Source organism: Callorhinchus milii, unplaced genomic scaffold (genome assembly GCF_018977255.1).
Source record: "Callorhinchus milii isolate IMCB2004 unplaced genomic scaffold, IMCB_Cmil_1.0 Scaffold1, whole genome shotgun sequence".
Taxonomy (NCBI): Eukaryota; Metazoa; Chordata; class Chondrichthyes; order Chimaeriformes; family Callorhinchidae; genus Callorhinchus; species Callorhinchus milii.
In genome coordinates this window covers 33,242,742-33,269,164 of record NW_024704742.1, presented here as the reverse complement: position 1 = coordinate 33,269,164, position 26,423 = coordinate 33,242,742, and the positions used below count along the sequence as shown (strand labels likewise).

Below are 26,423 nucleotides of genomic sequence, written 5' to 3'. Positions count from 1 at the left end.
GATTTTTGTAAGAACCAGCAATGAAAACCACAATAAAATGCACAGTACAAATTTATATTTATATGATACCTTTCACACCAGGGGAACATCCCCAAAAAACTTAAGTTAAGAAATGTAATGAATTAATTGGAGAGTTCTGCCATGCTGTTTTTTAAGCCCAGTTGGATACAATACATTTTACATTTATGCAGCGCCTTTCACATTGAGAGCGAATCTCAGAGGCTTTAAAGTGCTCCAATGTGTTACTCTCTGTGAACTGTACTATATAAATACAAGTTGCTGTTGTATTGGTAATATTAATCTCGTGATTTCAGGATTTGCTTTTCTTTCCAGGTGGAACAACTCCAGCCCAATGGGAAGATATAACAGGAACTACTCCTTTATCATTTGTTAATGAATGTGTTTCTTTCACAACAAATGTATCAGCCAGGTAAGGATTTTCAAGCAGAAATTCATTCAAGCTTACAATTGTTGACAAGTTTTAATTGTTAACAAGTTAGCATGAGCACGCAACTTGCACATGTCCTTCAGATGAGATGTTAAACCAAGATCCCATCTGCCTATTCAGATGATAAGAGTATCCATATCTTCTAGTATCCTGGCCAACAATCCTCCAGATAAATCCTTTGGGATTGGAGTGAAAAATATGGTGGGGTGTGATGTGATAATTATCACTGGTGACCATCTTTGCTGCCACCACTTTCATTCCCGCTGTATGGAATATCAGCCAAATCTGATTTGGCTACGCTGTGTTCCTTTCAAAAGGCAGAGGATTTGTATGGTTGCAGGGTGTTCATTCCTAATCATATTGATAGTTCAAGACAAGTGTGATCACACTTTGTGTATTGTCATTATAACAATCCTTGCATATGGAATAGCGCCTTTCACATCAGGATAATGTTCCAAAGTGCTTTACAGAACAACTGTAAAATAGTTATCACATCACAAATTATCACATTGTTTAGCCCAATTTTCACTTCAGTGTTCTGGTTGCAGTCTCATGATCACAGAATTGCACTTTCGCAAACCAAGCATTAAGAATAAGGTTCTATTCCAGAGGACAAATGTCCCTTTAAAGACTTGACTCTCTCATCAAAGTGGCCAATAAGAAAAATCAGATGCTGTAGTATCACTCGTTCAATCTGATGCATTAACAAATAATTTAGAGCATTAAAATTGAGATGTACACAGCTCAGAAAATGAACCCTGTTTTTTTTCCAGATTCTGGCTCATAGACTGTCGGCAGATCCAGGAATCTGTTAACTTTGCCACACAAGTGTACAGAGAGATTATCTGTGTACCGTACATGGCCAAATTTGTGGTGTTTGCTAAATCACTGGATCCCATTGAGGCCCGTTTGAGGTGCTTCTGTATGACAGATGACAAAGTGGACAAAACACTGGAACAACAGGAAAACTTCACAGAAGTTGCGAGAAGCAGAGATGTTGAGGTAATGGAAGGAATATTCAACAGGTTTGGCGATATGATGTCCTTGGGCACTGATGGCCGACTGCATAAAGACACGGACCAGTGAGCAATTGTCAGTACTGAGTAAACTGATCTCAGGTGGGACAGCAGATGAGGTACTACAATTGACTTAAGGCTCCATGAGTTATGGAGGAGAAAAATAGTCACAGTTACCCTCCCAATTGCTAAAGAGAGACACCCACTGCAAAGTTTTCTTGCGTGGACAGAATTGGCTATGATGTCCATTGTGGTCAAATAGTTTGCTGACACTTACTGTCAAAGCTATGAATATTAGTCATCAGAAGACAGCAAGTTCCAGGGGAACTGTACGGCAATAGAAGGAAAAGAAGGCAGATGCCTTCAGGAGAAGAGGAGAAAAGAAAATAGAAAAGAAAAATTGGCTGAGGATAAAAATCCTATGGAGTCCTTAATAGCAAACCTGTACTGTGCTTTTCATAATGATTTGCTGCAAAAATTGTGCCAAATTAACACCAAAGATCACAGTATAATCTGTGTTTAACGTGCAGTCATTTACTCTGAAGTCCAGCTGCTGAGACCATCAGTGTAATGCAAATCGATTCGGCCCCTGCTCAAAAATGTGTTTCTCAACCGATTTAGTGGACCATTTGTTATGTTATTAAAGAGGGTTCGCTGCTCTCTGCTGTGCTCAGCCCCACAGCAGGAACAAGTGGAAATAGGTAGATATAAATCAGGTCTTCTGGTCTGATCCTCTCTGCTGTTGGAAGAGATGGAGCAGTTTAAGTGAGTATAAGTGCTGAAGCAGTGTATTAAGAAGGCCTGCTTTAGTCCTTCTTTTCCAGTTAACCACTTTGATCTTAACCCCACAAAAGAAAAGGAATATTTTAAAATATGCAATTGTAAAGCTGGACCTGTAACACTGAACTCAAATGTTTTAAAATGCAAATTAGTATTTCAGTCCAGGTACAAGAGTTATTATTTCTGAATTTAATAAAGTTGAACTTAATCAAACATTTGCAACAGGTAATTTAATGGCAGCAGCTAATTTCTGAAAGCTTGAAGGAACGTTTAATATTCTGTGATTTAAATAACTCTCCTGTGAATATGGAATGTTTATTTTAACGGATATAGGGTTCCCAGTATCTCAGTATCCTTGCACTGAAAGAAACAAATCAGGGGAACAATTCTATACAGCATTACTTGAAAATGGAAAATCACTTTAGTGGCTCACTAAACATGATGGCAAAATGCTGAACAGAATTGTTTTGGACTGTGTCCTTAAGTCAGCGTAGCCTTTCAAAGACATATTCTCATCTCACTGGTAAATTTATCAACTTTGGTGGTGTAATGTGATAATGTGAAAATTAATGTTCAAATATCAGAAAAGAGTCATAGCTACGAAGACAGAATACCCTTCAATGTGATTTCAGTAAATGGATTAATTTGGGGATAAATTGTAATGTGAGGGAAAATTGGGAGGAGATTCACTGCAATGTTTCATATTAAGATACTATTGTACTTGATCGCATGACTTTCTTTTACAATGGTGTCATGTACAGCTTTATGAATTTCTGCGGTGGCTCTAGCACAGTAATAAATCCAACAGGGAACAGGAAAATGATAAATCAAAAGTACTGTTTTCCATCATGAATTGTTTATGACTGAACAGGTTTTGGAAGGCAAGCCTATTTACGCTGACTGCTTTGGTAACCTTGTACCTCTCACGAAGAGCGGCCAGCACCATCTCTTCAGCTTCTACGCTTTCAAAGAAAACCGACTTGCATTGTTTGTCAAGGTAAAATAACTTAACGATGTAATGCACTTGCTGTATAAATACAGATATATAAATATTGAGACCTGAAGCTCATTGATCACATTAACCCTTTATTTTTCTAAGTCAGTAAACTAAAATGTGGTATACTACATACATGGCACTTGGGCTTAGTTGTATGAAAGATTGTGTGTAGTTCTTATACAAATTGTGGTTGTCAGGTCTAGGCTGTTGAGAATTCAAATGGATTCCTTTTCCAAAGGCTGGAGTCGAGGACATTACCAGAATGTGTAACCATCTGCCAGTTTGGCCACAATTCTGTCTTGAGTTCTCCAGTTAGGGCAGGCTGGTATTGAGACAGTTTGAATGGGGTTAGATACCTTTTGATGTAAGATTTTAAGGTGTCTGTCTGTAATCCTGCTGCAGGCAAAGAGACAATCTCCAGACATCTCCTATTAGTGATATCTCAGGGTTATTTTTACAGGAGCTTTTTGTATCAAAGACTATATTGCAGGGTGCCAGTGGAGACATATTTATGGGGTCAGGGAGGATTACTGATCTCCCTCTGTTACAAAAAGGAAAGCTTAATGAGGTCAGCTTCTGTTGGATTGTGGAGAGCACAAGCTGGATGTTTTGAGGCAATGTTGGATATGTCATTATTTTAAATGGACACTATTTTCATGAAAGTGGCAACACTTCTTTGTTGGAGGAAGATGGGTGCACTCAGCACTTCACTCTTTCAGCATTAATAAAATGATCAACATTCGTAGAGTCTTAATGGCTAAAATCACTCCAAGAGACACTACAGACAAAGCTAACAGATCCTCAGTAGACTTAGATATTGTTGGTAGTTGACCAACCTGCCTATCTGAACAATGAGGCTTGGAAATGCAGATGTGCCCTCAACCCTTTGAGACAGTGATTTAACAGGTAAGGTGATCCTAGGTGGCTGGATCAATACCGCATGGTTATAATTATTATATTGTTATGGAAACAGTGCTTGTTTAACTGCCGTTCCATCTGACAACCCAAATTCTTTATCATAATAGATACGAGATACCACTCAGGAACCTTGTGGGCGCCTATCCTTCATAAGAGAGCCAAAGTCCACAAGAGGCCTTGCACACCATGCTATCTGCAACCTAAATATCACACTTCCCTCTTACACCAAGGTAAAACAAAATGCTATTTTACTCTACATCTTGTTTGTGGATCATCACTGTATAGAACTCCAGGTTCTCATTATTGTCAATTAAATCCGAGCTGCACACTTACAGCATGTGTCTAATATGGACCTGAACTGACCAGAAGTTCACTGTGCCCTTTTGATGCTGACTAGCCAGCTTGCCATGCTACAAAATGCCTAATGTTTGTGTGATCTCCCCAAAGGATCGAGTTCAAGATCCTCATTCTCACTATTAAATCCCTCCACGGTCTTGCCCTACCCTACCTCTGTGACCTTCTAAAACCCTACCATCCTGCCTGCTCCTGCCGCTCTGCAGGCACTCACCTGCTTAACATCCCCCGCTCTATCCCCCAAAGCATTGGCTGTTGGGCCTTCCAGCCTTTCTGCCCTCACTCTCTTGGCTTGATGAGGGACATTTCTGTGTGCAAATTGGCTGTTGCGTTCACCTACAAATACACAGTCATTACACTTTACAGTAAAAATCCTGTGAAGCGCATTGAGACGTTTCAATGACGCGATTAAGGGCTATATAAAATATAAGGATCATTTACATTATTTATATGTTTAACTCTTTTCTGTAGGAATTACTACAGGATACAAGTAGAGACTTTGAATTGATCCAGAACACTTAAAGCAAAGAAAAGCACTAACAAAAGCAAAGAAAATGAAAACAGTTGTGGGACATTCATAAAATTTAATTTAACAGTAGTTATTTGTGGATGTGAAACCGTTCAGATCTGCAGATTACTAGAGTTAATCCATTATTTATCACTTGATACCTGAATTTTTTTTTCAGCTTCATCCAATTTCTGAAGAGAATCAGATCGTTTCTGTTTTTCTCCTCCAGCAAGCAGAACAATCCATGCTTTTACTAATCAGCCCATTAAAGCAGAAGCAAGTTGCTTTACACTGCGGATTGATTAAAAAGCACTAGCCCTATATATCAAACTCATTTCATTCTGTTGAGGCTTTGTACTAAAACCCATGTTTTATAGCAGAACTTTTTTGCTGAGCAAGTTGTAATGTTAGTGTGTGTGTTGTTTTGATGCTCTTTTATCTAGGTGTTTATCTTTTTTCTTACTAATCCACCCTCTGCCCGCTCTTGTTTTTTTTCCTGTAACCACCTTTGGATGGAAAAGGAGTCAGAATCAGATCAGGAGCAAGAGGAAGAGGTAATTTTAGCACTCATAACCCAATTCTGCTTACATCATTACTAACTCAGGCCCAGAATTTCCAAAGCATGAAAGTGATGTTGAGGACTATTCAAATCAGACTTTGTAAAAGAAAGAAGAAAGGAAAAGCTTGGTTTTATAGCCTTCTATCATGTTGAAATGGGGCAAAACTATTCACAAAAGCAAGTGTAGTGACTAATTAACAATTCTGGTGACGTATGGTAACAAGTGACCCTATTCCTGCAAGGGTTCCATTCATTTTCTTGGTTCCAGCTGAATTTTCATTAGAATTAAATTAGGAGCTCCAACCTCAATGAGATAAGTGATGTTCTTGTTTTCCCCATGGGTTTATAGTTGTGAGGTTGTGCTGTATGTGGTAGTAAACAAGAATTTCACAAATTGTGGCAAAAATTTGGTTTTAAAGGAACCACTATACTGCCACTGGTACTATTGCAGCTAAGTACTTTTGTTAAGAGTTTCCCGAGGATTTTTTCACCTGCCTGAGCCCTTTAATCATCTGTTTGCAAAACCTGCATGCAAAGATCCATTTCACAGAGTTGGTGTAGTGTAGATATGCCGCAATGATGCCAGGCTAGGGGTCCACACAAGGCAGCATGTCCTCAATTGATCACAGTAATCACATAAAACCAACACCGCACAGTCTTGTATTAGCTCTTCCATTTTGCTCATTCCTAAACATTTACTATAACTACTGTTAAGATTTTGTGATATTGCAGTATGATAAGGTACTTAAGAAATATAAGCTCTTTACTAATTTTGCATTACTGCTCCTACATCTCTTTTCATTCAGTGAATATGTGTGTGGGTTTCCTACTGTTGACGTCAGATTTTAGTAATAATAATAATAGATTTTAATAAATACGACAGACGGGTGGTATTATTGTGAATGATGATAATTATGACATTGATCTAAAAAAGGCGGTAAGGTTAAATGGCATGAATTATAACTTGACATAAATATCACTGACTGCCAGAGTGAAATTGAAAGAACTAAACTTCTTTCACTATAAGCCAGTATTTGTGAAGCATTCACTGAATTGCTGTGCTGACTGTGGTACTGTTCAGAAACAGATCATTTGTCCCATCCCGTCCAGCTGGTGTTCATACTACACCCAAGTGCCCATCCTAGATCCTATCCCTAGTGTCATAACCCAGCATTTTCCCCATATTGCTCAACTTTATTCTCTCTTATCCATGTGTCCAGTATATTTTTGAATGTGTACATGGTTGCTGTCCCCAACAACTGACTGTGGCAGTGAAGTCATTCAACTAAACATCCATCCAGGAAATCTGCAACTTAATCCACGACTGTTTGTGGGACACTGTTGTGCGCAATTGGCTGCCACGTTTCACCCACAAAACATACAGTCGATTGACGTCACAGTATATTCTGTGAAGCGCTTTGAGACATCTTGAAGATGTATTAAGGCGCTACATCAATTGCAAGGATTATTACTATTGTTGACTGAAGCCTGTGTTCATCATCACTGAGAGGCTGGGAGGACAAGCAGGTGGGACTCTGCCAAGGAAAGTAGCTTGAGCGGGCTAAGAGATTCAGGAATGACTATCCAATTATTTCACCCTCCTGGAATCATTTGAGGTACGAATGGTGCCGAATTTTGGAATACCTTCAGTGGAAAGCCTGCCTCCAAATTAAGATATGTTAAGAATTTTCCAGGCATAACAAACTCACTGAGATTAGGACCTCAGTGGCAAGGGGAGAGTGGATAGGAGCATATACTCACTTCGCACCATTGTTGGCCCCAACCATAGGACCCAAGTTTAGAAATGTTTTTTTAAAAACAGAATGCAAAATACTGCAGATGCTGGAAATCTGAAAACAAAAACACAAGGCGTTGGGAACACTCAGCAGGTCAGGCAGCATCTATGGAGAAAGGAAAGTGAGTCAACGTTTCGAGTCCCCGACCCTTCATCAGAACTGAAGGGTCGTGGACCCGAAACGTTGACTCACTTTCCTTTCTCCATAAATGCTGCCTGACCTGCTGAGTGTTCCCAGCGACTTCTGTTTTAGAAATATTTTAACCAGCTCAAAATGATGTAATGTTTTCCACACTAATTTTGCATCTGTTGTTTCACAGACGACCGGAATGCAAGAAAAATGTAAGAACCTTTTCTATCCTTATATTAAAAAAACTACTAATGGAGATCAGCATAAGAGTGTGAAAGTTTTAAAACAATTTAACAATTTGTTACTAATGCTTTTAGAAGTAACAGTAATTCAAATTAACAACTGTTAAATCTATAACCACATAATAGTTCGGTACAGTATTTATATAGAACATTAATACTGAATTAAATTATATCATCTAAGTATTCATTTTCCTTTGACATCCCTTATAGTCCTGCTGTGCCTGTTGCACTCATTATGAAATCCTTTCAGTTCTTCATGTTTGTCTTGTTAACTTTTTTGCTCTTTGATGAGTAGGAGACATGGCTGCTCCCATGTCTCACTTGACATTTACCTCCATTTTGTTCAAATGAATGTTTAATCGTCACAATGGCAACTGCTGTGGTGAAGTACAGTTTGGTCTCTTTTACATTTAAAAACACTAACGCACATTTGCGCATAATTGTAAAAGTCAAATGATAATAGGACAGGAGCATTTGGTGGAATATCCCATTATTTAGGCATTTCTATATATCTATAAAACAGTCCAAAAAGTGTTCAGATGTGAATACTATTTAAGAAGTACAGTTGATCCTACCAAAGCATTGGGAGTTTTAACAGAACACATTACCTCTATTTTGATTGAAAACAGTTCATTAGCTGTGGTAGTTTCTGTTTCAGAATTTATCAATGACTAGTCTGATTTCATCCACAAATGACACAGTCACTGCACTGTAAATCTAATGAAGCCCACCCACCATGGATGGTGTTGCACCAAATGTAAGAATTATGAGAATTATTTTACAGTCTTTAGCGACCAGCTCAGTTTTGTCCTTTCAGATAATTAACCTATTAATATTCCTGAAACTCAATTAGTGTTCATATTATCATTAGTATTGATAATCGCTTGTCTAGCCACTGAATGCACCTTGAGTCTGTTAAAGACCCTATCATCAGCTGTAGTTTGCAAGCAAAATAATTCTGTTGACATGATGTCAATATGTAAGGATGTAATGAATTTGCAGAGAAGTCAATAACAGAGTCAGTAGATTGGATTTGCAGCAAATTATTTCAATAAAATTGGATTTTCTCATCCAGGTATTTTTGTGAAGATCCTGATATGGAGAATATTCAAAATAATGTTTATTGTAAAATTAACACAGGATTCAATCAGTGGCCAATCATTTTTAAGATTAGTATTACTCTGCTATTCTCTATATGATCCTCATATACTGAGTATTATCACGAGGAATGTCTTGCTTGCCCTAAACTGCATTGATACTCTGGATATAAAATAAAAGCTTTCAAAAGTCACATTTTTCACACATAATTTGTTTTAAGTTCCTTTTATATGTCTACTCAAAATTGGCATATAGATGTATAAAGCTAGTTATTTTAGGGAAATGTACATTTAGCAATGTTTCGCAATATATTATCTAATAACAACAATATTAATAGAATTAAAAAGTAGTCAAGGATTTTGATACCAGATAGCTAATTTCATTTTGGATAAAGTTCATCAACTTTTCATAAAAATGATAGTTGTTTATAATCACAACTTACTTCACAAAAAAAATACCCACAGATCCCTTTAAAGTCATCAGTCCTTCAGATTTTCAGGTTTTATTTATTTCAATAACAAAGTCTGTTTTATTTTTAAAGTGTTCTTTCAAATTCTGATAGGAATACAATTTTATTGAATGCTGTGAATTCACTTTTAAATGTCCTGTGTCAAACTAACCACTGTACTTCATTGCAACGCCACACAATGTTAAGTGTCTATTCTCCAGCGTTTACATCAGGCTGCATGTCCAGTGCTGCCAACACTTTAGTTTTGCATGGAAATAACTTTGCTTAAGTGTTATGTGTGTTTGTGTGAGTGTTGCAAAAATTTTTGGTTTTGCTATATCCACCGCATTATTTTCCTCTGAATTCACTTATTGGTTACATTTTGAACTCTTCTCTGTAGATCTTTTTTCGTTGATCCATTTTGATTAATTTATTTGCAATAATGTTAGCTTTTTTAGTTGTCAGAACAACTAGGATGTTCCAAGGAAAGAATCTTACTTTCCTTAAATAGCTTTTTCTTTACTCTGTGCATTTAGGTTTGAGATTCTTCTTGTTGAAATGCCGGTTTGCAGCTGGTTCAGATAATACGACATGTCATTGTAGGGTTTTCTTAGCTCCAGCTCCTAAAAATAATATAAGCTTTTACTTACAATTCTATAGAAATAAAGAGAGCTACAAATGTTGTTCTGACAGTTTGCTAGTACTGGCTTTCTTTAAGAGGATATCAGCTTTCAGTCGTTTCTGATCTTTTTCTTTAGACATGAATCTGTTACATCTGAACAATCTTGAGATGCCTATCTCTGTGTAAACCCACTGCTCTTATTTATTTCTGTTTATTGATCTGTTGGTGTCCTGGTTAATTCGGTTTGTTTATTGCTTTGGTGTTGTCCGTGGTGTGGATGTGTTCTGGTGAAAATAAAGCAAGTTATTTCCTGCCTGTTTCTTTTCCTGTTTATGAGTTGGCTTCGCTTTGCAATTGTATCCATCCTCAGACCATGTGGACCCGACCTACCATCCAAATCCATGTTTTATTTTTGACCCACCATTTCAGCTAAAGACTCTGTATTGTGTCATCCCTGATTACATTTTCCAATCTCTGTTTTTTGAATCCCATTTTTTTGTTTAAATGTTTTTATTAAAAATGAAGATGAAGAAGAGGGGACCGAATCCATTGAGATTTCTGCAGCAATAAAATCTCATCTGGTTCATGATATCCCTGTACTAGCAAGCCCAGATTTGCTTTCAGATGTGTCTGACATGAAACAAGATTTGATCAAGGTGACTAAGCTCTTAAAAACAGACTCGACAGCAACAGGTAAAGGAAGCCCCATAGAGGTAAAGGAGGTAGGAAAGCAAACTGAAGACGAACCAGGAGAGCCATTTGAAATTGTAGAAAAAGTGAAGGAAGATTTGGAAAAAGTGAGTGAAATCTTAAGAAGCGGAAGGTACGAAGGTGAAAAATCTAGGAAAGCAGTCGATGATGGTGCAAGATGTGAAGAACCATGTGAAGACTGGGTTATTCTCAGCGATGAAGAAATCGAAGAAGTTAAGAAAAATGTGCCAGCAGACGTCTTTGAACCTCCATTTGTAGAGTGCAAAGTTGATAGGGGAGCTCTAGCAAAGACAGTAAAGATAGAGAAAGACATGAGTGGAATGTTGAATTATTTGTCTGAGGACCTAGGGATGTATCTAACACAGCATGAAAACAATGCACCTGCAACTGTTTGCCAAGCAGATATTGTTCAAGAAACGTTTGATGCTGTTATTGTTACCAAGGATATTAACAGTGGAACTTACAAGGTTATCTCAGAGTTTGTAGGCTCAGTGGCGAAGAAAGAATTGGACACAAAAGACCAAACTAGATCAGAACCCAGCAAAACTAAACCAGTACTTCGGAGATTCACGGAAGGAAGCATGGTAATATCTTTTACAGATCCTGCACTTAAAGGCTCAGCTACTGAAACTTGGACAGAGGTTAGAAAAATGCAGCATGAAGTTACGATTAGATCTGATGTCAGTGAGTCATTGAAAGAAACCACGTTAGTACCTCCACCTATTTCAGATGCTACCTCGCCTCTAGTGGAAGAAACTCCCATTGGTTCCATAAAAGAGAAGGTAAAGGCTCTTCAGAAACGTGTAGAAGCAGAGGAAGGCCAGCGCAAGCAAGTAAAAGTTCCTGGAAAAGAAGAGATTTCTACAACAACGAGTAAACGGGCACCACACAAAGAAGAACCCCCTGTTCCCTCCACTGTGACAGAAAGACTTGAAGAGACTATGTCAGTGCGTGAACTCATGAAAGCTTTTCAGTCAGGACAAGATCCATCCAAGAAAATGAATCGACTCTTTCAGCACTCATCTGTTACTTCACAAGCAGAGAGCCAAGATTTGGAGGAATTAAATAAGCCTAAAGTGTCTAACGATGAAGGTAAAGGAAAGCTTTTGTCCACGGAGAAAGTTGCTGAAGGAGCTCAAGCAGATGTGGTAGAACTTTCATCCGAAGTACATCAGTCAGAGATGCATAGAGACCACAGTGGAAAAATTGAGATTACCCAAATTCCACTTGATGTGGAGGAAACAAATGTAGAAATGACCTGTTCAGTTCAATCTCAAGAAACAATTGGAATACCTTCAACCAAAGATACACAAGCCATCATAATATCTGTTGACAAACATGATGTGTGTTCTGAAGTGGATAATTACGAATTAGTCTTTACTGAAGATCTTGAGAGGCAAAACAAAATCTTTGTGACGAGTGATGACCATCATGATAGTGATCTACAGATCAGTCCGGACAGAAAGACATCCACCGATTTCAGCGATGTCATAAAGGAGGAGTTGGAAGATAATGACAAATATCAAGAGTTTAAGAAAACGTCAGATACTCAAGAAGCAGAAGTTTACTTGGAGCAAGTTGCGACAAGTCCAATTCAGCACGGTCTAAACATTAGTTTCCCACAAGAATATGTGAAGGATGCATTTCTGTCAGACATAGGTTTGTCAAATGGTGCTCTTGATGACAGCTCAGAAAGTTTAAAACACGAAGGCATCGCCGACTCTCCCAGTTTTAGCTTAGGTGATGGGACACCTCAGATCAGCTCGGAGGAGAGTTATAAACATGAAGGTCTTGCTGAGACTCCAGAAACAAGCCCAGAAGATTTGTCCCTTTCGCCGAAGAAAACTGAAGAGCCAGCACTGGACAAAAACAATACTGCAAATGTTGCCAAAATAGACAGTGAGGATCAACCAATCCAGAGTAATGAATCTTCTACACCACCAATTGACAATTCTGCAGGTATAAAAAAAGATGTTCATTCCAATAAAATTAAATCTGGCATAAATGATAAGTTTGCAGTGACTGCCATAGGATCTCAGGAGGAAGCAGACGTATTATCAGAAACTCACAATGTTGGCTCAACTGAACCATTAGCAACAAAAGAGTCCTTTGACTCCACCGATAATGACCTTACTGCGGATTCTGGCTGCGTAGTATATGATGAATTACAGTCAATGGAAACGACTCAAGATGATGTGGATGAACAGACCATGAGTGAATCAGTCTCTGTCCTTAAAACAGACAGTGGTTTACATGTAGATAACATCAGTGGTGAAGGTACCCATACGCCTTCAGACACCGTTATGCAACAAGAAGCAGAACTGCTTGATGGTCATGACATTTCACCGGACAGCAAATCCAAAGACAAAGACTCAAAATTCCCTGTTCCTATGCCAAGAGGAATAATGAGAGAACCTGGTGCTGAAAAAATGTCAAATGATCAGACCTCTCTAGAGTTGAAAGAAGAAAACGATCAAGAAAAGGTTTCATCGGTTAAACCTCCAGTTGTACCAGAATACACAGCAAGAAATCACGGAATGGAACTTTCCCTTACTGGAGTGTCTATTGATACTGACAGTCTAAGTCCAATGGGAGACGAATCTCTGGCCATCAGTCATAAAGATTCCCTTGAGGCTAGTCCCATGCAAGATGATGGTGATACATTTTCACACAAATCCCCAGATTCACTTGAACCAAGCCCCATTAAAGAATCGCCATGCCCAGACTCTCTTGAAAGTAGTCCTGTAGAAAGCAAGCTAAGTGCAGCTATTTTCATGGCACAACAGAAAGAGACGTCAGCTCCTGCAATGCTCCCCGAAAAACCTAGTGGCAGAATGGACATTACTTTGGATGCTATACCGGTAAGGAGTAGAGTTTTCAGAGACATGAGGGGAGATGGACCTCCAAGTAGAGAACCAAGGAAGCTTATGTCTCCAGAAGAAAGTACTGAGGAAGATAGCTTGGATCAAATATCACAGATGGAAAGTTCAGGGAAAAGCCCCCTTTCACCTGAAACACCCAGCTCCGAGGAGGTCAGTTATGAAGTTACCCCCCAAAGCCCTGATGTGCATGTGTTATCAGCTGCTGAAAAGCCAATTGCCATTCCGGAGATCCAAGAAGAAATTGACGATGATTTCACAGAGAGTGATTCAAAGAAGAGATTCACACCCGAAGAGGAAATGTTTAAAATGGCAGCTAAAATTAAAACATTTGATGTTTTGGAACAGGAAGCGAGAATAAAGCGTGAATTCAAAAAGGAAACCAAACCATCTGAAATGCCCATTCCCTCTTCTCTCACTTATCCTGATGAAGCAGAGGTAATATTCAGATCTCATACTGAATGCAGAAAGAGTTCCTCATCTTCAGAAAGTGAACCAGAACTGACTCAGCTAAGCAGAGAGGCTGAATCTGGGCTTCTTATGGATCCAGTTATTCGGGTAGAACCGCCTTCTCCAGTCCCACCAGGAGCTGATGGTAGTTCTAGCCCTGAAGATCCTGAATTTCATCCGATAGTTAACAAAAAATACACATTTAAGATTATAGATGATGAAAAGGAGTCAAAAGAAATTACAAGCGAAGAAATATCCGATGACAGAGATGATGTGATCCCAAATGAAGAATGCAGAAGCCTGGATTCGGAAGGCAATATACTAGCTGACTCACAGTCCTGTCCATCAGTGCCCAATGTTGTTACTCTTGGAGGTAATGAAACTGATAGTTCATTGGATTATGCTGCTGCAGTCTGCTCTTTTACAGCCACTGGTGACTCCACCAAAGACACTGAATCTTCAGAAATGTCACCTTTTGCTCCAGAGGTGGAAGCGGAAGCGAGTCTAGTCGAGGAAGATGCTCCGCACTTTGAGCAAACAGCAGAAGAGAAAGCTGCGTTGTGGCTGGAAAGCAAACGTCAAGGACTTCAGGTAATAGCAGAGAAGGAAATTCAGCTGAGCCAAAGTGACCCTACGTTAGGAGACATGCCCTCAGAAGAACAAGCTGAAGAGCAGCTTAGCAAAATAATAATAACTAAGACTGAACCCGATGTAGACACATGGAGCACTATCAGAGAGGACGATGAAGCATTTGCAGCCCGTCTTAAAGAGGAAGAGCAGAAAATCTTTGGTCCAATGAATGATAAACGGTCCCAGGGAACAACTCCGGATATTACACCTGTAAGAACCCCCACTGAGGATGGTACACCCACCAATGAACAAAATCCTTTCTTGTTTCAGGAAGGGAAATTATTTGAAATGACCCGAAGTGGTGCGATTGACATGAGCAAAAGGAACTACACAGATGAAAACTACCATTTTTTCCAAATTGGAGAAAACCAGGCTGATGACTCTTTTCCGTACGCATCCCAAATGGAAGGGGCTGAGGATGAGATGACGTTTGCTGAGCCTGAAGCCATGCTTGTTCCCACCGCTCAGACTGAATCTGAGCATTATCAGTACTCGTTACCAGATGTATCACTTCCGGGTGCCTCAAGTGGTGAGCCTTTCATTGGGTCAAATGCCACAGATGAACAAATAGCCACAAAAACGGAACAAAAGTCACGAATTCCAATCAAAATGGGGATCTCTGCATCAGCCAAGTCCTTAAGGAAAGATTCTGCTCTACCTGAAGTGGCTGAAGTGAAGCCCTTCACTTATGATGGTGATGTGGAATCTCCTACCTCCCTTGAGTCATCTATGACTCAAGTCCAGTTAGACTTTTCTATAGTCACCAGGACAGTTTATTCAGAGCAAGCTGCAAAAAGTGATGATGATTCATCAGACTCGTCTCCTGAAGAACAACGATCGGTGATTGAAATTCCTCCTGCTATTGCCCAACAAGTTCCCATCACAGAGTCTAGATCGAAGCTTCCTGTCAGACATACTGCTATTGTAACAGCAGTACCTCGAGCACAACCGACTCCAAGGGACAGGGCTCTATCACCTTCTCGCCTATCTCCAGCAAGTCCACAGGAAGGACCAGCGGACGATACCATCAAATCAAAATCCAGAATTCCTGTTAAGGCCGGTGCACACAGAGTAGACTACCACTCTTTTACGTCTACAGAACTTGAAACAAAAAAGATTGTGGAGTCGGTCAAGTCTAGACTTCCAGTACGGCTGGAGCCCAGGAGCAAGTCTGAATCTGACACTGTTGCTTCTGCAGAGATGAAATCCAAGCTTTCTGTTAAAGGGAAGAGCTGTGACACAGAACCAGAGGTAAAGGAGAAGCCAGACCGTACTCCCGCTGGATCAGAAACACCAGAAAGTACAAAGCCAAAATCATTTCAATCAAGACTTCCAGTCAAGACCAAAACTAGCCAAAGTTCACAAGCAACATCTACTTCTGCCAAAGGCAATAAAGATAAATTTTTTGAACTCTATAAGCATTCCATTGAATTTTTTGAAGAGATAAGTGATGAGGCCTCGAAATTGGTTGAACGTTTGACACAGGAAGAGCAAGATCATGAAGCACTATCAGATGATGAAAGTAGCACTTTAGATAGCTCTGTTATTGAAAATGAGCAACCCACTGAAATACAGCAACCTCTTCCTGAAGACTTATTTGACATGAGACCTATCTGGGATGAGTCTGTTGAGACTCAAATTGAAAGATTTCCTGAAGAAAGTGGCCATGATCACTTTGAAGGTACCAGCCGATCTACTGGAGTTCTCTGTGGCCTAGCACATCAGAACTTGTAGTTAGTTTTGCAGTTCATTGAGTTAATGCTTTTGCGATCATGTGGTCTTGTGAGTGTCTGTGCTGTGGCATTGTGATTTTCATGTTTTGTGATGTGCTGCTGGACCGATCTCAAGATTGGCAAGCTGGAAAGGCAAAAAAGGACAATCAAAATGATAATGGTAGCAAAGAAACATTAACTCTATAATCAGGGAGCACATATATTTCATAGGGAACCTTGCACATTTTTGAGTTTTGATTTCTCCCGTTTCTGCAGGGAACAAGTCAATCAACCAGCAAAACTGTTGACGAGAAGTTGTCAAATCTAAAATTCTATGTTTATACAAAATTGTAAAATGTGAGAATTACTTAAAATGCTATTTGTTTTATAATAATCTGCTCTCGTATGTCCAGCTGTATCAACAGGAATGTTTCAATTTCTTGTCTGAAAAACAGGGTTAAGAGCAATTTATTATTTTAAAAACAAAGAAAAAAAGTACATTTGGAAACCTCTAGTTTCAATACATTTACTTTATTTCATATAATTTAATACAATTTATGAAAATTGGCTAGACTGGGAAAATTGAAACTCAAAAATCCTGACACTTCAAAGCCAGTCTTGTTGATAAACTGCAGGGACCAAAGCTCTAATTACACTGATATGACCAGTCTGGAGTGGGAGTAAACACATTTCTATTGCATCTCTTCAACCAACCAAGTTTTCCAGATACGTTTCTCCATCTCTAGCAGTTGAGGTTTTTTGGTAGTTTCACTGGCCTATACAAGATGTTTAGTATAGTTTCTTTCTCTAAAGTTGTAAGACCATCACAAATGTGCATTTAGGGGATTTGGAGTGTACACTTTACAAGATCAATCCGAGGGAAATCAATACTGGAAGCCTCATAAACCTTACTTTATATGTTATTGTTATATGATTCACTATCTAAGGAGATAAAATAATGCCTGATCAATCTTTCCTTTCTTAAAAAAAAGTCCCTTAAAACAAAACCTAATAATGAGTGATATTAATTTAAATGTTTTTAGGCTGTGTAATATGACCTGATTTGCTGATTTGAGATTTTCTGTTACTGTCTCCAGCCATTCTGGACTAACAGTACTGATTATAATGATAGCTTTGGTATCTGAATCTATTTCACACGAGAAATAGTGTGAAATACATGTGATTCACAGTAAAGTAGGGCTGATCTAAGTTTAAATTGTGCTCTAAATCTGCTGGGAATACATAAAATACATAGAAACAGGAGTAGGCTATTCAGCCCCTCAAGCCTGTTTCACAATTCTATAAGATCATGGCTGATCTATACCTCAAGTCCAGTTACCTGCCCTTGCCCCATATCCCTTGATACTCTGACCGAACAAATATTTATCTACTTCCATCTTGAACATGTGAATGGATCCAGCTTTACAGCATTTGTTACTGTGAACATCTTTGTCTAACACTATGTTTATGGTGAGGCCCCTATGCTGCATACTCAATTCTGGGCAGGTAGACTGAGTGCTGTTTATAGTGCTATATCTCCATTTATTTTTTTATGTCTTCTTGTGCATGCCTATGGATTCTATGCGTGTATACACAGCATGAGTGTGCATGCATGCACAAGTAGAATTTTAAAAATAAAAAGGGACTAAATGGAACACTAGTCCAGTGTCCTGGCCTCAACCACCGTTCCTGGAAAACTTGTTGCAGTGCTTATTACCCTCTACATCTGGAAGTATTGTTCTAAGTTTACTTTCTCAAACCCATTTAAAATCTTCTGCACCTCTATAAAAGTCCCCTCTGAGATGTCTCCTTTCAAGCCCAGCTTGTCTGATCATTACTCGTAGATCATTCTTCAAACACTGGGGGTGACTGTTGTTGCTCCTCTTTGTACTGCCTCTGGTGCATGGGTAGTCTTCTTGTGTCGCGATCACCAGAACTCTATGAAGTATTCCAGGTCCAGCCTGACCAAAATACTTTGTAGCTTGAAAATGACCCTGGGAATCGGAACTCCACTGCTTTTGCAATATAGCCAGAGTTCTGTTGTGTTGTTTATTGTTGCCACACGCTTTTTTGACATGAATCAACTACACCCTAGAACGCTTTCAGCTTTCCCCTTGGAAAGTTCTATCCCATACATGGCGTGTTTGCGTTTCCTATTCTTATTTCTTATTTGTAGCACCTCGCATTTAACTGTATTGAACTTTACTGTGCCCCGAACCTCTGGAACTCCTTGCCTTAATCCCTCTGTCTTGTCCCCTCTTTGCCCATCTTCAAATCACACCTGAAGACTTTGTTCTTCAACCATACTTCCGTCACCTCCCCTCCCTTCACAGCTCAGTGACACTGCTCCAAGACACTATCCGCATGAAGGGAGCTATTTAAATGCAAGTCGTTGTTGTTGATTTACCAGTCATCAGCCCACGTGCATACTCCATTAAGCTCTCTTTGTAAGACCTTTATTGCCTCCTGATTCCCAGTTTCCCCCCAGTTTGGTATGATCTGCAAACCTTACACTGGATCTGTGAATCCAGGTCAACATGTTTACAAGGAATAGGAGGGTTCCATTACAAACCCCTGAGGCACCTCACTTAATACATTCCTCCATTTTGTCCCAGCTCTCCTAAAAAGATCTTCTGTTTATTTCTCTTCAACCAGTTTTGAATCCTTGGCTATGTCTTGCTTTTGAAACCCAGTGATCTTAGTTTGTGAAGGAGTCTTTCATGTGGTACCTTATCTACTTCTTTTGGAAGTCCAGATACACTGCATCATATGGGCTCTCACAATCAAATTAGGCTGTCATCTCCTCAAAAAGGTCTATGAGATTGACCAGACAAGATCTACCCCTTCTGAATCATATTCACTGTAATTTATTAGATTCATTTTGTACAAGAAATCTTCCTTTTTTTCTAATAATTGACTGCATTGTTTTCCATTTTTTGAGGTCAGGCTAATGGGTCTATATTTATCAGATATGGTTTTCATGCCTAAATTGATAGTTTGATGAAATCTATAATATAGACGAGTGGATTATGTACACAAGCAGGTTAGTCATTTTCGGCATGGTATAAATTTCCTTTACAGGGAAAGAAAATGTAACCAGGGCAGTTAGCTCCAGTGGTTGAGTGAGCATCACTTTATACAGTATTTGATGGCCTGAATGGCCTATTCCTATGCCTTAATTTCTATGGACTTAGGATCTCTTTCTGTTACTTGCTGCTAACATCAAATTACTATAAAAACACATTCAACTTTAGGATCAAGAATATTGGGAAGGACTGTTGGACGATCTTAATCCTCACTAATTTTGTCATCACAATAATATATTTACCTTGGCATCAACCTTGATCTGTATAGGAATGTCATTTAACCTAACACTAAAATGCTGTCAGTTGTTGAGGGTGTACTGCGCTAACACTATCTTCATAAATGATTTGAAAATCAACTGCGAAGAACATTGAAGAGCAGGTAAGGATTCCATTCCATTACCTTTCTGTTTTATAAAGCAAATGATCACACATTGAATAGTGCAAAGCAATGACAGAAACAAATGGGAAAAAAGTAGCCTTTTTTGATGAAAACATTTCAGGCAGGAGTCAGCTTCTTTCACTCCAAACTGGCTTGTCAGTGTAATTCAGCTGATCAACTGTATTTAAAGGAGAGGAAATAAGGACATGTTTGATATTAGACATTGTTAGTAACACAAATAGGTAGACTGTCTTCCAAGTTTGGATACTGAGTACATTGTTTTGCTGTAACTGTTATAGACGGTTGTTGCTATTCTCTCTTAATTTAAGCTGTAGATGCTCAGGAGGATTCTGAACGAGCTGAGCAGAGACTGTACCTTATCGCCGACCACCTTGGATTCAGCTGGACAGGTAACACCTAACAAACTAATGAGCATGCTTCACATTGCCTTCTGGAATGAAAAATTCAGGAAATCTACCACTAAATATTGGTTTTATAGACATTCTCTTTGTTTCAAACTTTACTGGCGAGAGAACAGATGACTCTGTTTCACTTTATTTGTTTCATTCTCTTCCCTGTCTTTGGTTCTTCCAATTCTTGAGCTTAGAGGGCAACCAGGCTATCGCGTCTCATGCCTTTTTCTGTGTCACCCTATAAGTGGCAAATAAGAGGTACATGTGACTGCCTTTGGCTGGTTCCCCCTCCCTCCCTTCAGTGCAAAGCCTAATTTTCAGTCAGGGCAATGTAAGCATGCAATGAATTCAGGGCTTGAAACGGTGCCATATCAATGCATCCATTCACATGTCGAAGGGCTAACTCATTTAATTGCCTCAGTTCATCCCAACATCACCATTGGTGACATATTTTCCTAAAATCCAATGTCATGAAGGGAGTTTCTTGGAATGTCCTGGCCAATAATCAGAAACGCTTCCCGGTGTCCCTCCGCCTCACTCCTCTCCATCTTTAATACCCACCTGAAGACCTATCTTTCAACTGTGCTTTCAGCCACCTTTCCCTCCCATCAACTCCCCTAGCACGGGCTCCCAGTCAGCTGTGTGAAGCACTTTGTGACATCCTCCCAAAGTGAGGGAGCCAAATAAATGTAAAGTACTGTTGCAATGTTGCAGTAAGATCCATAATTACGCTGATCATTAGCACAAGCAATATCTTTCCCTCATGTTTTTAACTTGGAAATTATATTATCAAAGACTTAGTGAAAGAATTGCTATCTTTAGCGAACAGTCACATCACCACACATTTACTAGATTTTTTTAAAAAAATAATTTGCACAAATTTGTTTTGAAATTAAACACATTTAGTATATTTTAATGAACTGAACGCTTTATGAAAGTCAATCTGATGTCTTATTTTTTCTATTTTCAAGGCTTAATCTCTCATGGGTCCAGATGTCATCTATCGTTAGCACTATTTGCGTTTAAGGTTTTCCAAATAATTTGCCATTTTCACACAGTATTCATCTGGGGATGAGAAATGATTTCCAGCCCAAAATGTAATACTTTAGCTAGCAATTGAGAGACTTGGGGAATAAACTGCTCATTTGCTAAAATGTCCATTTTCGGCCACAGAGTGTAATGTTTGCCCCTCCCCGACAGATTAACACTGGGAAAGAGGTATTAAACAAACAAGATGACTTAACCAGGTAACTTAAAAAACACTCTCGGGCTGAAGTTTACGATTACACTCACAGTCACATCGGGAATTACAGAGATGACTGCGGTCCAGGTTTCAAGAGGAATCTTTCATTTCTCTGAGATGAGCATTGCCATCTAGTGGCTGTTTATCTGGTGTAGATTTAACACAAATCCAGGTTTAAAACACTGTGTACTTTACCTACCATTCTAACATTTGTCTAGGTTTTTGTGAACTCCAGTTGTACTTGATTGTGAACCATAGACAAGTTGATAAGATTTATATATAGAACAGTATATTTTTCTAAAATCTAGTTAAGGTGCTGAAGCACCAGATGTGCACTGTATCAACTATAATGCTGCCTTATCGATGCTCCCACAGTAATCGCCTTTTCAGCACATTTTTATTCAATTAAAACCTGTTCTAAGCGTTAGCTAAAGAATAATTTCAGGGTACATTTAACCTATACAATTCCTTCCGGTCAGAACAGTTCTCAGTAACTTAATTGCAAATAATTTCTTGCTAAACTTGCAATGATGTGGCACAATTGACCCGCCTGACTAATTCAGCCATGATTCATCAATTAATTAATTAATTCATTAATCATTGTCATCAATTCTTTTAAGTCAGTACCTGGTTAAATGGCATAATTCAACCTTTGTTGACCAGACTTCAGTCAGCAATGGAAACATGTATAAAAATAAGTGACTGCTATTGGAAAACAGAAACAGTCTGTGACTATTATTGTACATATTACAAAACATAAGTTTTTTTTAATATTTTAAGTTGGTATCCACACAGCTTCAAAATGTTACTGCTGAGCTAACCATAATAATACCTGGGAATACTGTGAACTTGCCTAGTTTTGCCAGCTAGAAAAAAAACGATAGGAAATATCCAACCATCCCTCTCCCCTTGCTATAAAACAAAATCACACTTTAGTTGATCTTATGATGTCACTCCAAAGCATTGAAATCCATTGCTGTGTTTTCCACAACCGTAAATATAGAGCACAACAACTACATTTCCATGTCTACTGAACGGATCGAATTCAAGATCCTCACACTTGTGTTCACTCTCTTGCACCTCCCTACCTCTCCGACCTTCTTACTCCCCAATCTACTACCCGGCGCCTCCACTCAACTGGCACCGCCTCTTGCTCGTCCCTCGCACCCTCTGCTCCACCATCAGAAGTCACGTATTCAGCCACTACGCCACAAAACTCTGGAACACTTTCCCTCAATCCCTCCGCCTTGTCCCCCTTCTCCCCTCTTTCAAGTCCCACCTGAAAACTTTCCTATTCGACCGTGCTTACGGCCACCTCCCCCTCCCCCCGGCTCCGAGTCAGGCTCCACCACTGTTAAGCACTCCTAGGCGCTATCCTGCATGGAGGGCGCTATGTAATTGCAAGATGTTGTTGTTGTAAAGTGTCTTCCTGTGAGAGACCACTGAATAGATTTCATTATTCAGGCACACTTCCTACTCTTTCCACTTCTCCCACACAAACTTCACACTGACGTCACTAAACACTGCCACATCTCATCGCCAGTTCTTTTACTTTTAAGAAATAAATGGAAATATTCCTTGCATTGATAAAGCACCATTCACAACAGGGGGGTATCTCAATGCGCTTCATAGGCTTTGTTGTAAAGTGTAGTTACTGTGTATTTTTGAGAGCGAACGTGGCAATGAATTTACGCACCAGCAATGTCTCACAAATAGCTATGAAGTGAATGGCCAACATTCCCCCAGATTGAATTGATCATTCATTTCATGGCTGGTCGTGGGAAGTTGCTGTTTGCCAATTAGCTGCCATGTTCATCATATAAAAGACACAGTCACTACATTTAAAGTAGACACTGGGAAGGATTTTGAGGTGTTTTGATGACATGATATCAAATGCAAGATTTATTTATTTCAGGCCTCTGAGGTTTAATGATGATCTAGTGCTGAAGAGTAAGGTTTTATAATGATCCATTACACTAGGTAGATTGTCATTCCCGGTAAGCTTTCATTCAAACAACTTGCCACATTTTATTAAAATAGTCTTGATGAAGCTCAGGGAAAGGAAAACAAAATGGGATCTGTAAATAGTGTTTGCAAATATATTCCTGTTGTTTTCAGAGCTGGCCAGGGAACTGGATTTCACTGAGGAACAGATCCATCAGATCAGAATTGAAAACCCCAATTCTTTAGTGGACCAGAGTCATGCACTACTAAAATATTGGATGGAAAGAGATGGCAAGTATGCTTCAGGTAAGCTGTGCTTCGTTGGAACCATCTTCACTGGAACAAATATGAAAAATAATAAGTTTAAACAATGTGTACACTGTACTGTGATGGACTAGTTTTTAATTTCATCTCTATGTCGTGTCAGGATAAGGTTTGTTAGTGATAATGTTTGTGATCCCATTCATTATTTGAAGAGGAAGGAGTTTTTTTGTGGTGTCCTGGACAACATAGGAAACGAAGTAGGCCATTCAGCCCATCAAGCCTTTCCCACTATTTCCCCGGATCACGGCAGATGTGCAACTCAATTCCACCTCCCCGCCCTCTCTCCATATACCTTGCAATCCCTGTCTATCTCGTATTTATCTATTTGCCTTTTAAATTTTTCAATTCCACACTCCCACGACCTGCTGCCTTAAAGCCGTTTAGCCTCAAGTTTCAGACTATGGCCTATAGTCTTCAATTCTCTTGCCAGAGGAAATAGCTGCTCACTGTTCAGTAATCCTCCAGATTAATAGTTTACCACTGACTGCTTGTTGGACCTAATTACAAATTGGTTGCCATGTTTGCCTGCAAGAACAGTCATGATGATTAAACAGTCATTACCAGTTAAACATAAATCTTGTATTCAAAGATCACAGGGTCAAGGTTGTGAAAAGGCAGATACCAGGAAGCGCCAATATACCGGAGAAATAGTCTTCAGAGGGGTCTGCAAGAGAATTGTTTTGGTCAGCAATAAACTCAATAAATTGAATTAATATTGGTGCAGAGAGCACATCACAAGATGCATCCATTAAAGCATTTTTTTTGTTGATGAACCTATTTCACCTTTTGAGATAGAAAATGTTTAAAAAGCAATATCATGTGTGATGTTAACACTAATGCATGTTAAGTGGATTAAAAAGACAAAAATGAAATAAAGGAATCTAATTTGCTTTCATAACAGAAGATGTTAATATCAACTTCAAGTTGCAATTCCAAGTTAGATCTGAAAATGTGTCTCTGACCCATGACAAGCCTCCTCTAACGTGCCTGGGATAACTTCAAATTTGCTTGGATCATTGTGATAGATTTCTGGTTAGCGCTGGATTCTACATTATTAGTTTACCTCCTGTTACACATTGCCATAAATTAATCTACAATTTTCCCAACCTGAAGATTTCTTCAGTTCCTTAACAGGTGTAGTGTAAAGCCATGATTTCTGCGAAGCTGTTTCCCCATTTACTTTTTTCTGCCTTTGATTTCAAGATGAAAGGTTACTGCAGACACTTACCAAAATTAATCGCATGGATATTATCAACTTGCTGGAAACCACACAGTCCTCACCCAGCAGAGAACATCTCTCTCGCACTTACGCAGAAATTGAACAGACCATAGCGCTGGACCACAGTGAAGGTAAACATATGCTGCAGTTATAAAAGCACCTGTATATAAGCACCTGTATGATAACAAATTGCCTTAAAAAAACCAAACTGGTCTTTCACAGAGTGCAAGTAGATAGGTATGCATTGTTTTCTCTTATTTTTATGAAGAGTATTTTTTGGTTGCATTGTCAATAATATCATGTTAATGGGATATGATTGTGTCTGACTGAAATACAGACCCAAAATGAATGGATGGTGAGTTGCTTGTAAAACTAATATTTTGATTTATTTTTACTTCAAAATGGATTTGAATAGACTTACAGTATTTTTGTTATGACCCAGTATTTTAATGAATAATTTAGTTTTTTAATTGAGTGCAGGTAGGAATAACCATTTTGTTTGTGAGTGATAATAGCCTGAATTTGTTGCTGTGCGCTTGTAATGTAAATAACTAATCAAAATTCGATAATAAAATTACATATATGAATATAAAATCTCATTAAAGTTATTTATAACCAAGTTCACAGAGAACAGCAGGTGGTGTTTATCCCTGAATTTAAAACATCCAGGGAACAAAATGTAACTCATTATTACTCCAATGCTATATAATGACAGCTTGCTTTAGACACTTTTAAAACCTGCTGCTGTTTTTCTACGCCTAGGTTTCTCTGCTCTGTCTGAAGATCTCTATAGTTCAAAGGCAATGAGGTTTGGGCACACAAAAGCTAAAGATTCAGCCAGAGTAGGACATGATCAACAAGTCGACAGCTTTCAAGCACAACCTCCACTCGTCTCTGAGGAAGATGTATCCATCAGTTACTGTAGATCTCAGGAAGCCAGCCCCAAAATCAGAACAAAGCTGCAGGAGGAATTTGAGGAATCAGGGGAAGAACTATCAATCTCGGAGCTCTTGAAACAAACTCAAAAGGAAAGAGAGGTTGAGGTGGAGCAGAAGCCACTTCCTGACAATCAGACTGAAGGACCCAAGTAAGCTTTCGTCTTCCATCTGGCTCATAGTCAGGAAAAGGAACTATAGCATTGTTCAGTTATTGTTTCAAATTGTAGTTGTCATTTTAGTAAATTTTAACTTTGAACGAAGATATTAAATAATTGCACGTATGTGTTGGGACATTGGGACACCAATACTATTTCTGCCTGGTGTGTAGAGATTTCAATTCTTCACGTGGTGGCTGTCAAAGCTCAAATCAGCATCCTGCAGGTTCAGTCAAGGAGTGAGAAATATGAGTGAGTGGAATACCCAAATTTCCAATTGGATAGCATATATTACATGCTCCTGTCATTAACACCAGGGCGGCATGTTAGACACACAGATATTTGAGGCTCAGCATTTCACGTGGTCTTAGTCTTAAAGACCATTGTTGTAAAATTTAAGATGATGCAATCATGCAGAATTTTGG

The 26,423-nt window shown here is 39.0% G+C and overlaps 1 protein-coding gene across 1 annotated transcript in view; it reads left to right on the top strand.

Moving 5' to 3' along the window:
* ank2b (ankyrin 2b, neuronal) overlaps window positions 1-26,423 on the top strand; it is a 161,469-nt gene that overhangs the window by 122,165 nt on the left and 12,881 nt on the right. The window contains exons 33-43 of the mRNA XM_042339832.1: window positions 334-430; window positions 1,222-1,450; window positions 3,116-3,241; window positions 4,267-4,389; window positions 5,543-5,575; window positions 7,696-7,717; window positions 10,441-16,266; window positions 20,092-20,172; window positions 23,537-23,668; window positions 24,890-25,036; window positions 25,668-25,992. Coding sequence (XP_042195766.1) covers window positions 334-430; window positions 1,222-1,450; window positions 3,116-3,241; window positions 4,267-4,389; window positions 5,543-5,575; window positions 7,696-7,717; window positions 10,441-16,266; window positions 20,092-20,172; window positions 23,537-23,668; window positions 24,890-25,036; window positions 25,668-25,992 — 7,141 coding nt within the window. The remainder of the gene's footprint in view (window positions 1-333; window positions 431-1,221; window positions 1,451-3,115; window positions 3,242-4,266; window positions 4,390-5,542; window positions 5,576-7,695; window positions 7,718-10,440; window positions 16,267-20,091; window positions 20,173-23,536; window positions 23,669-24,889; window positions 25,037-25,667; window positions 25,993-26,423) is intronic.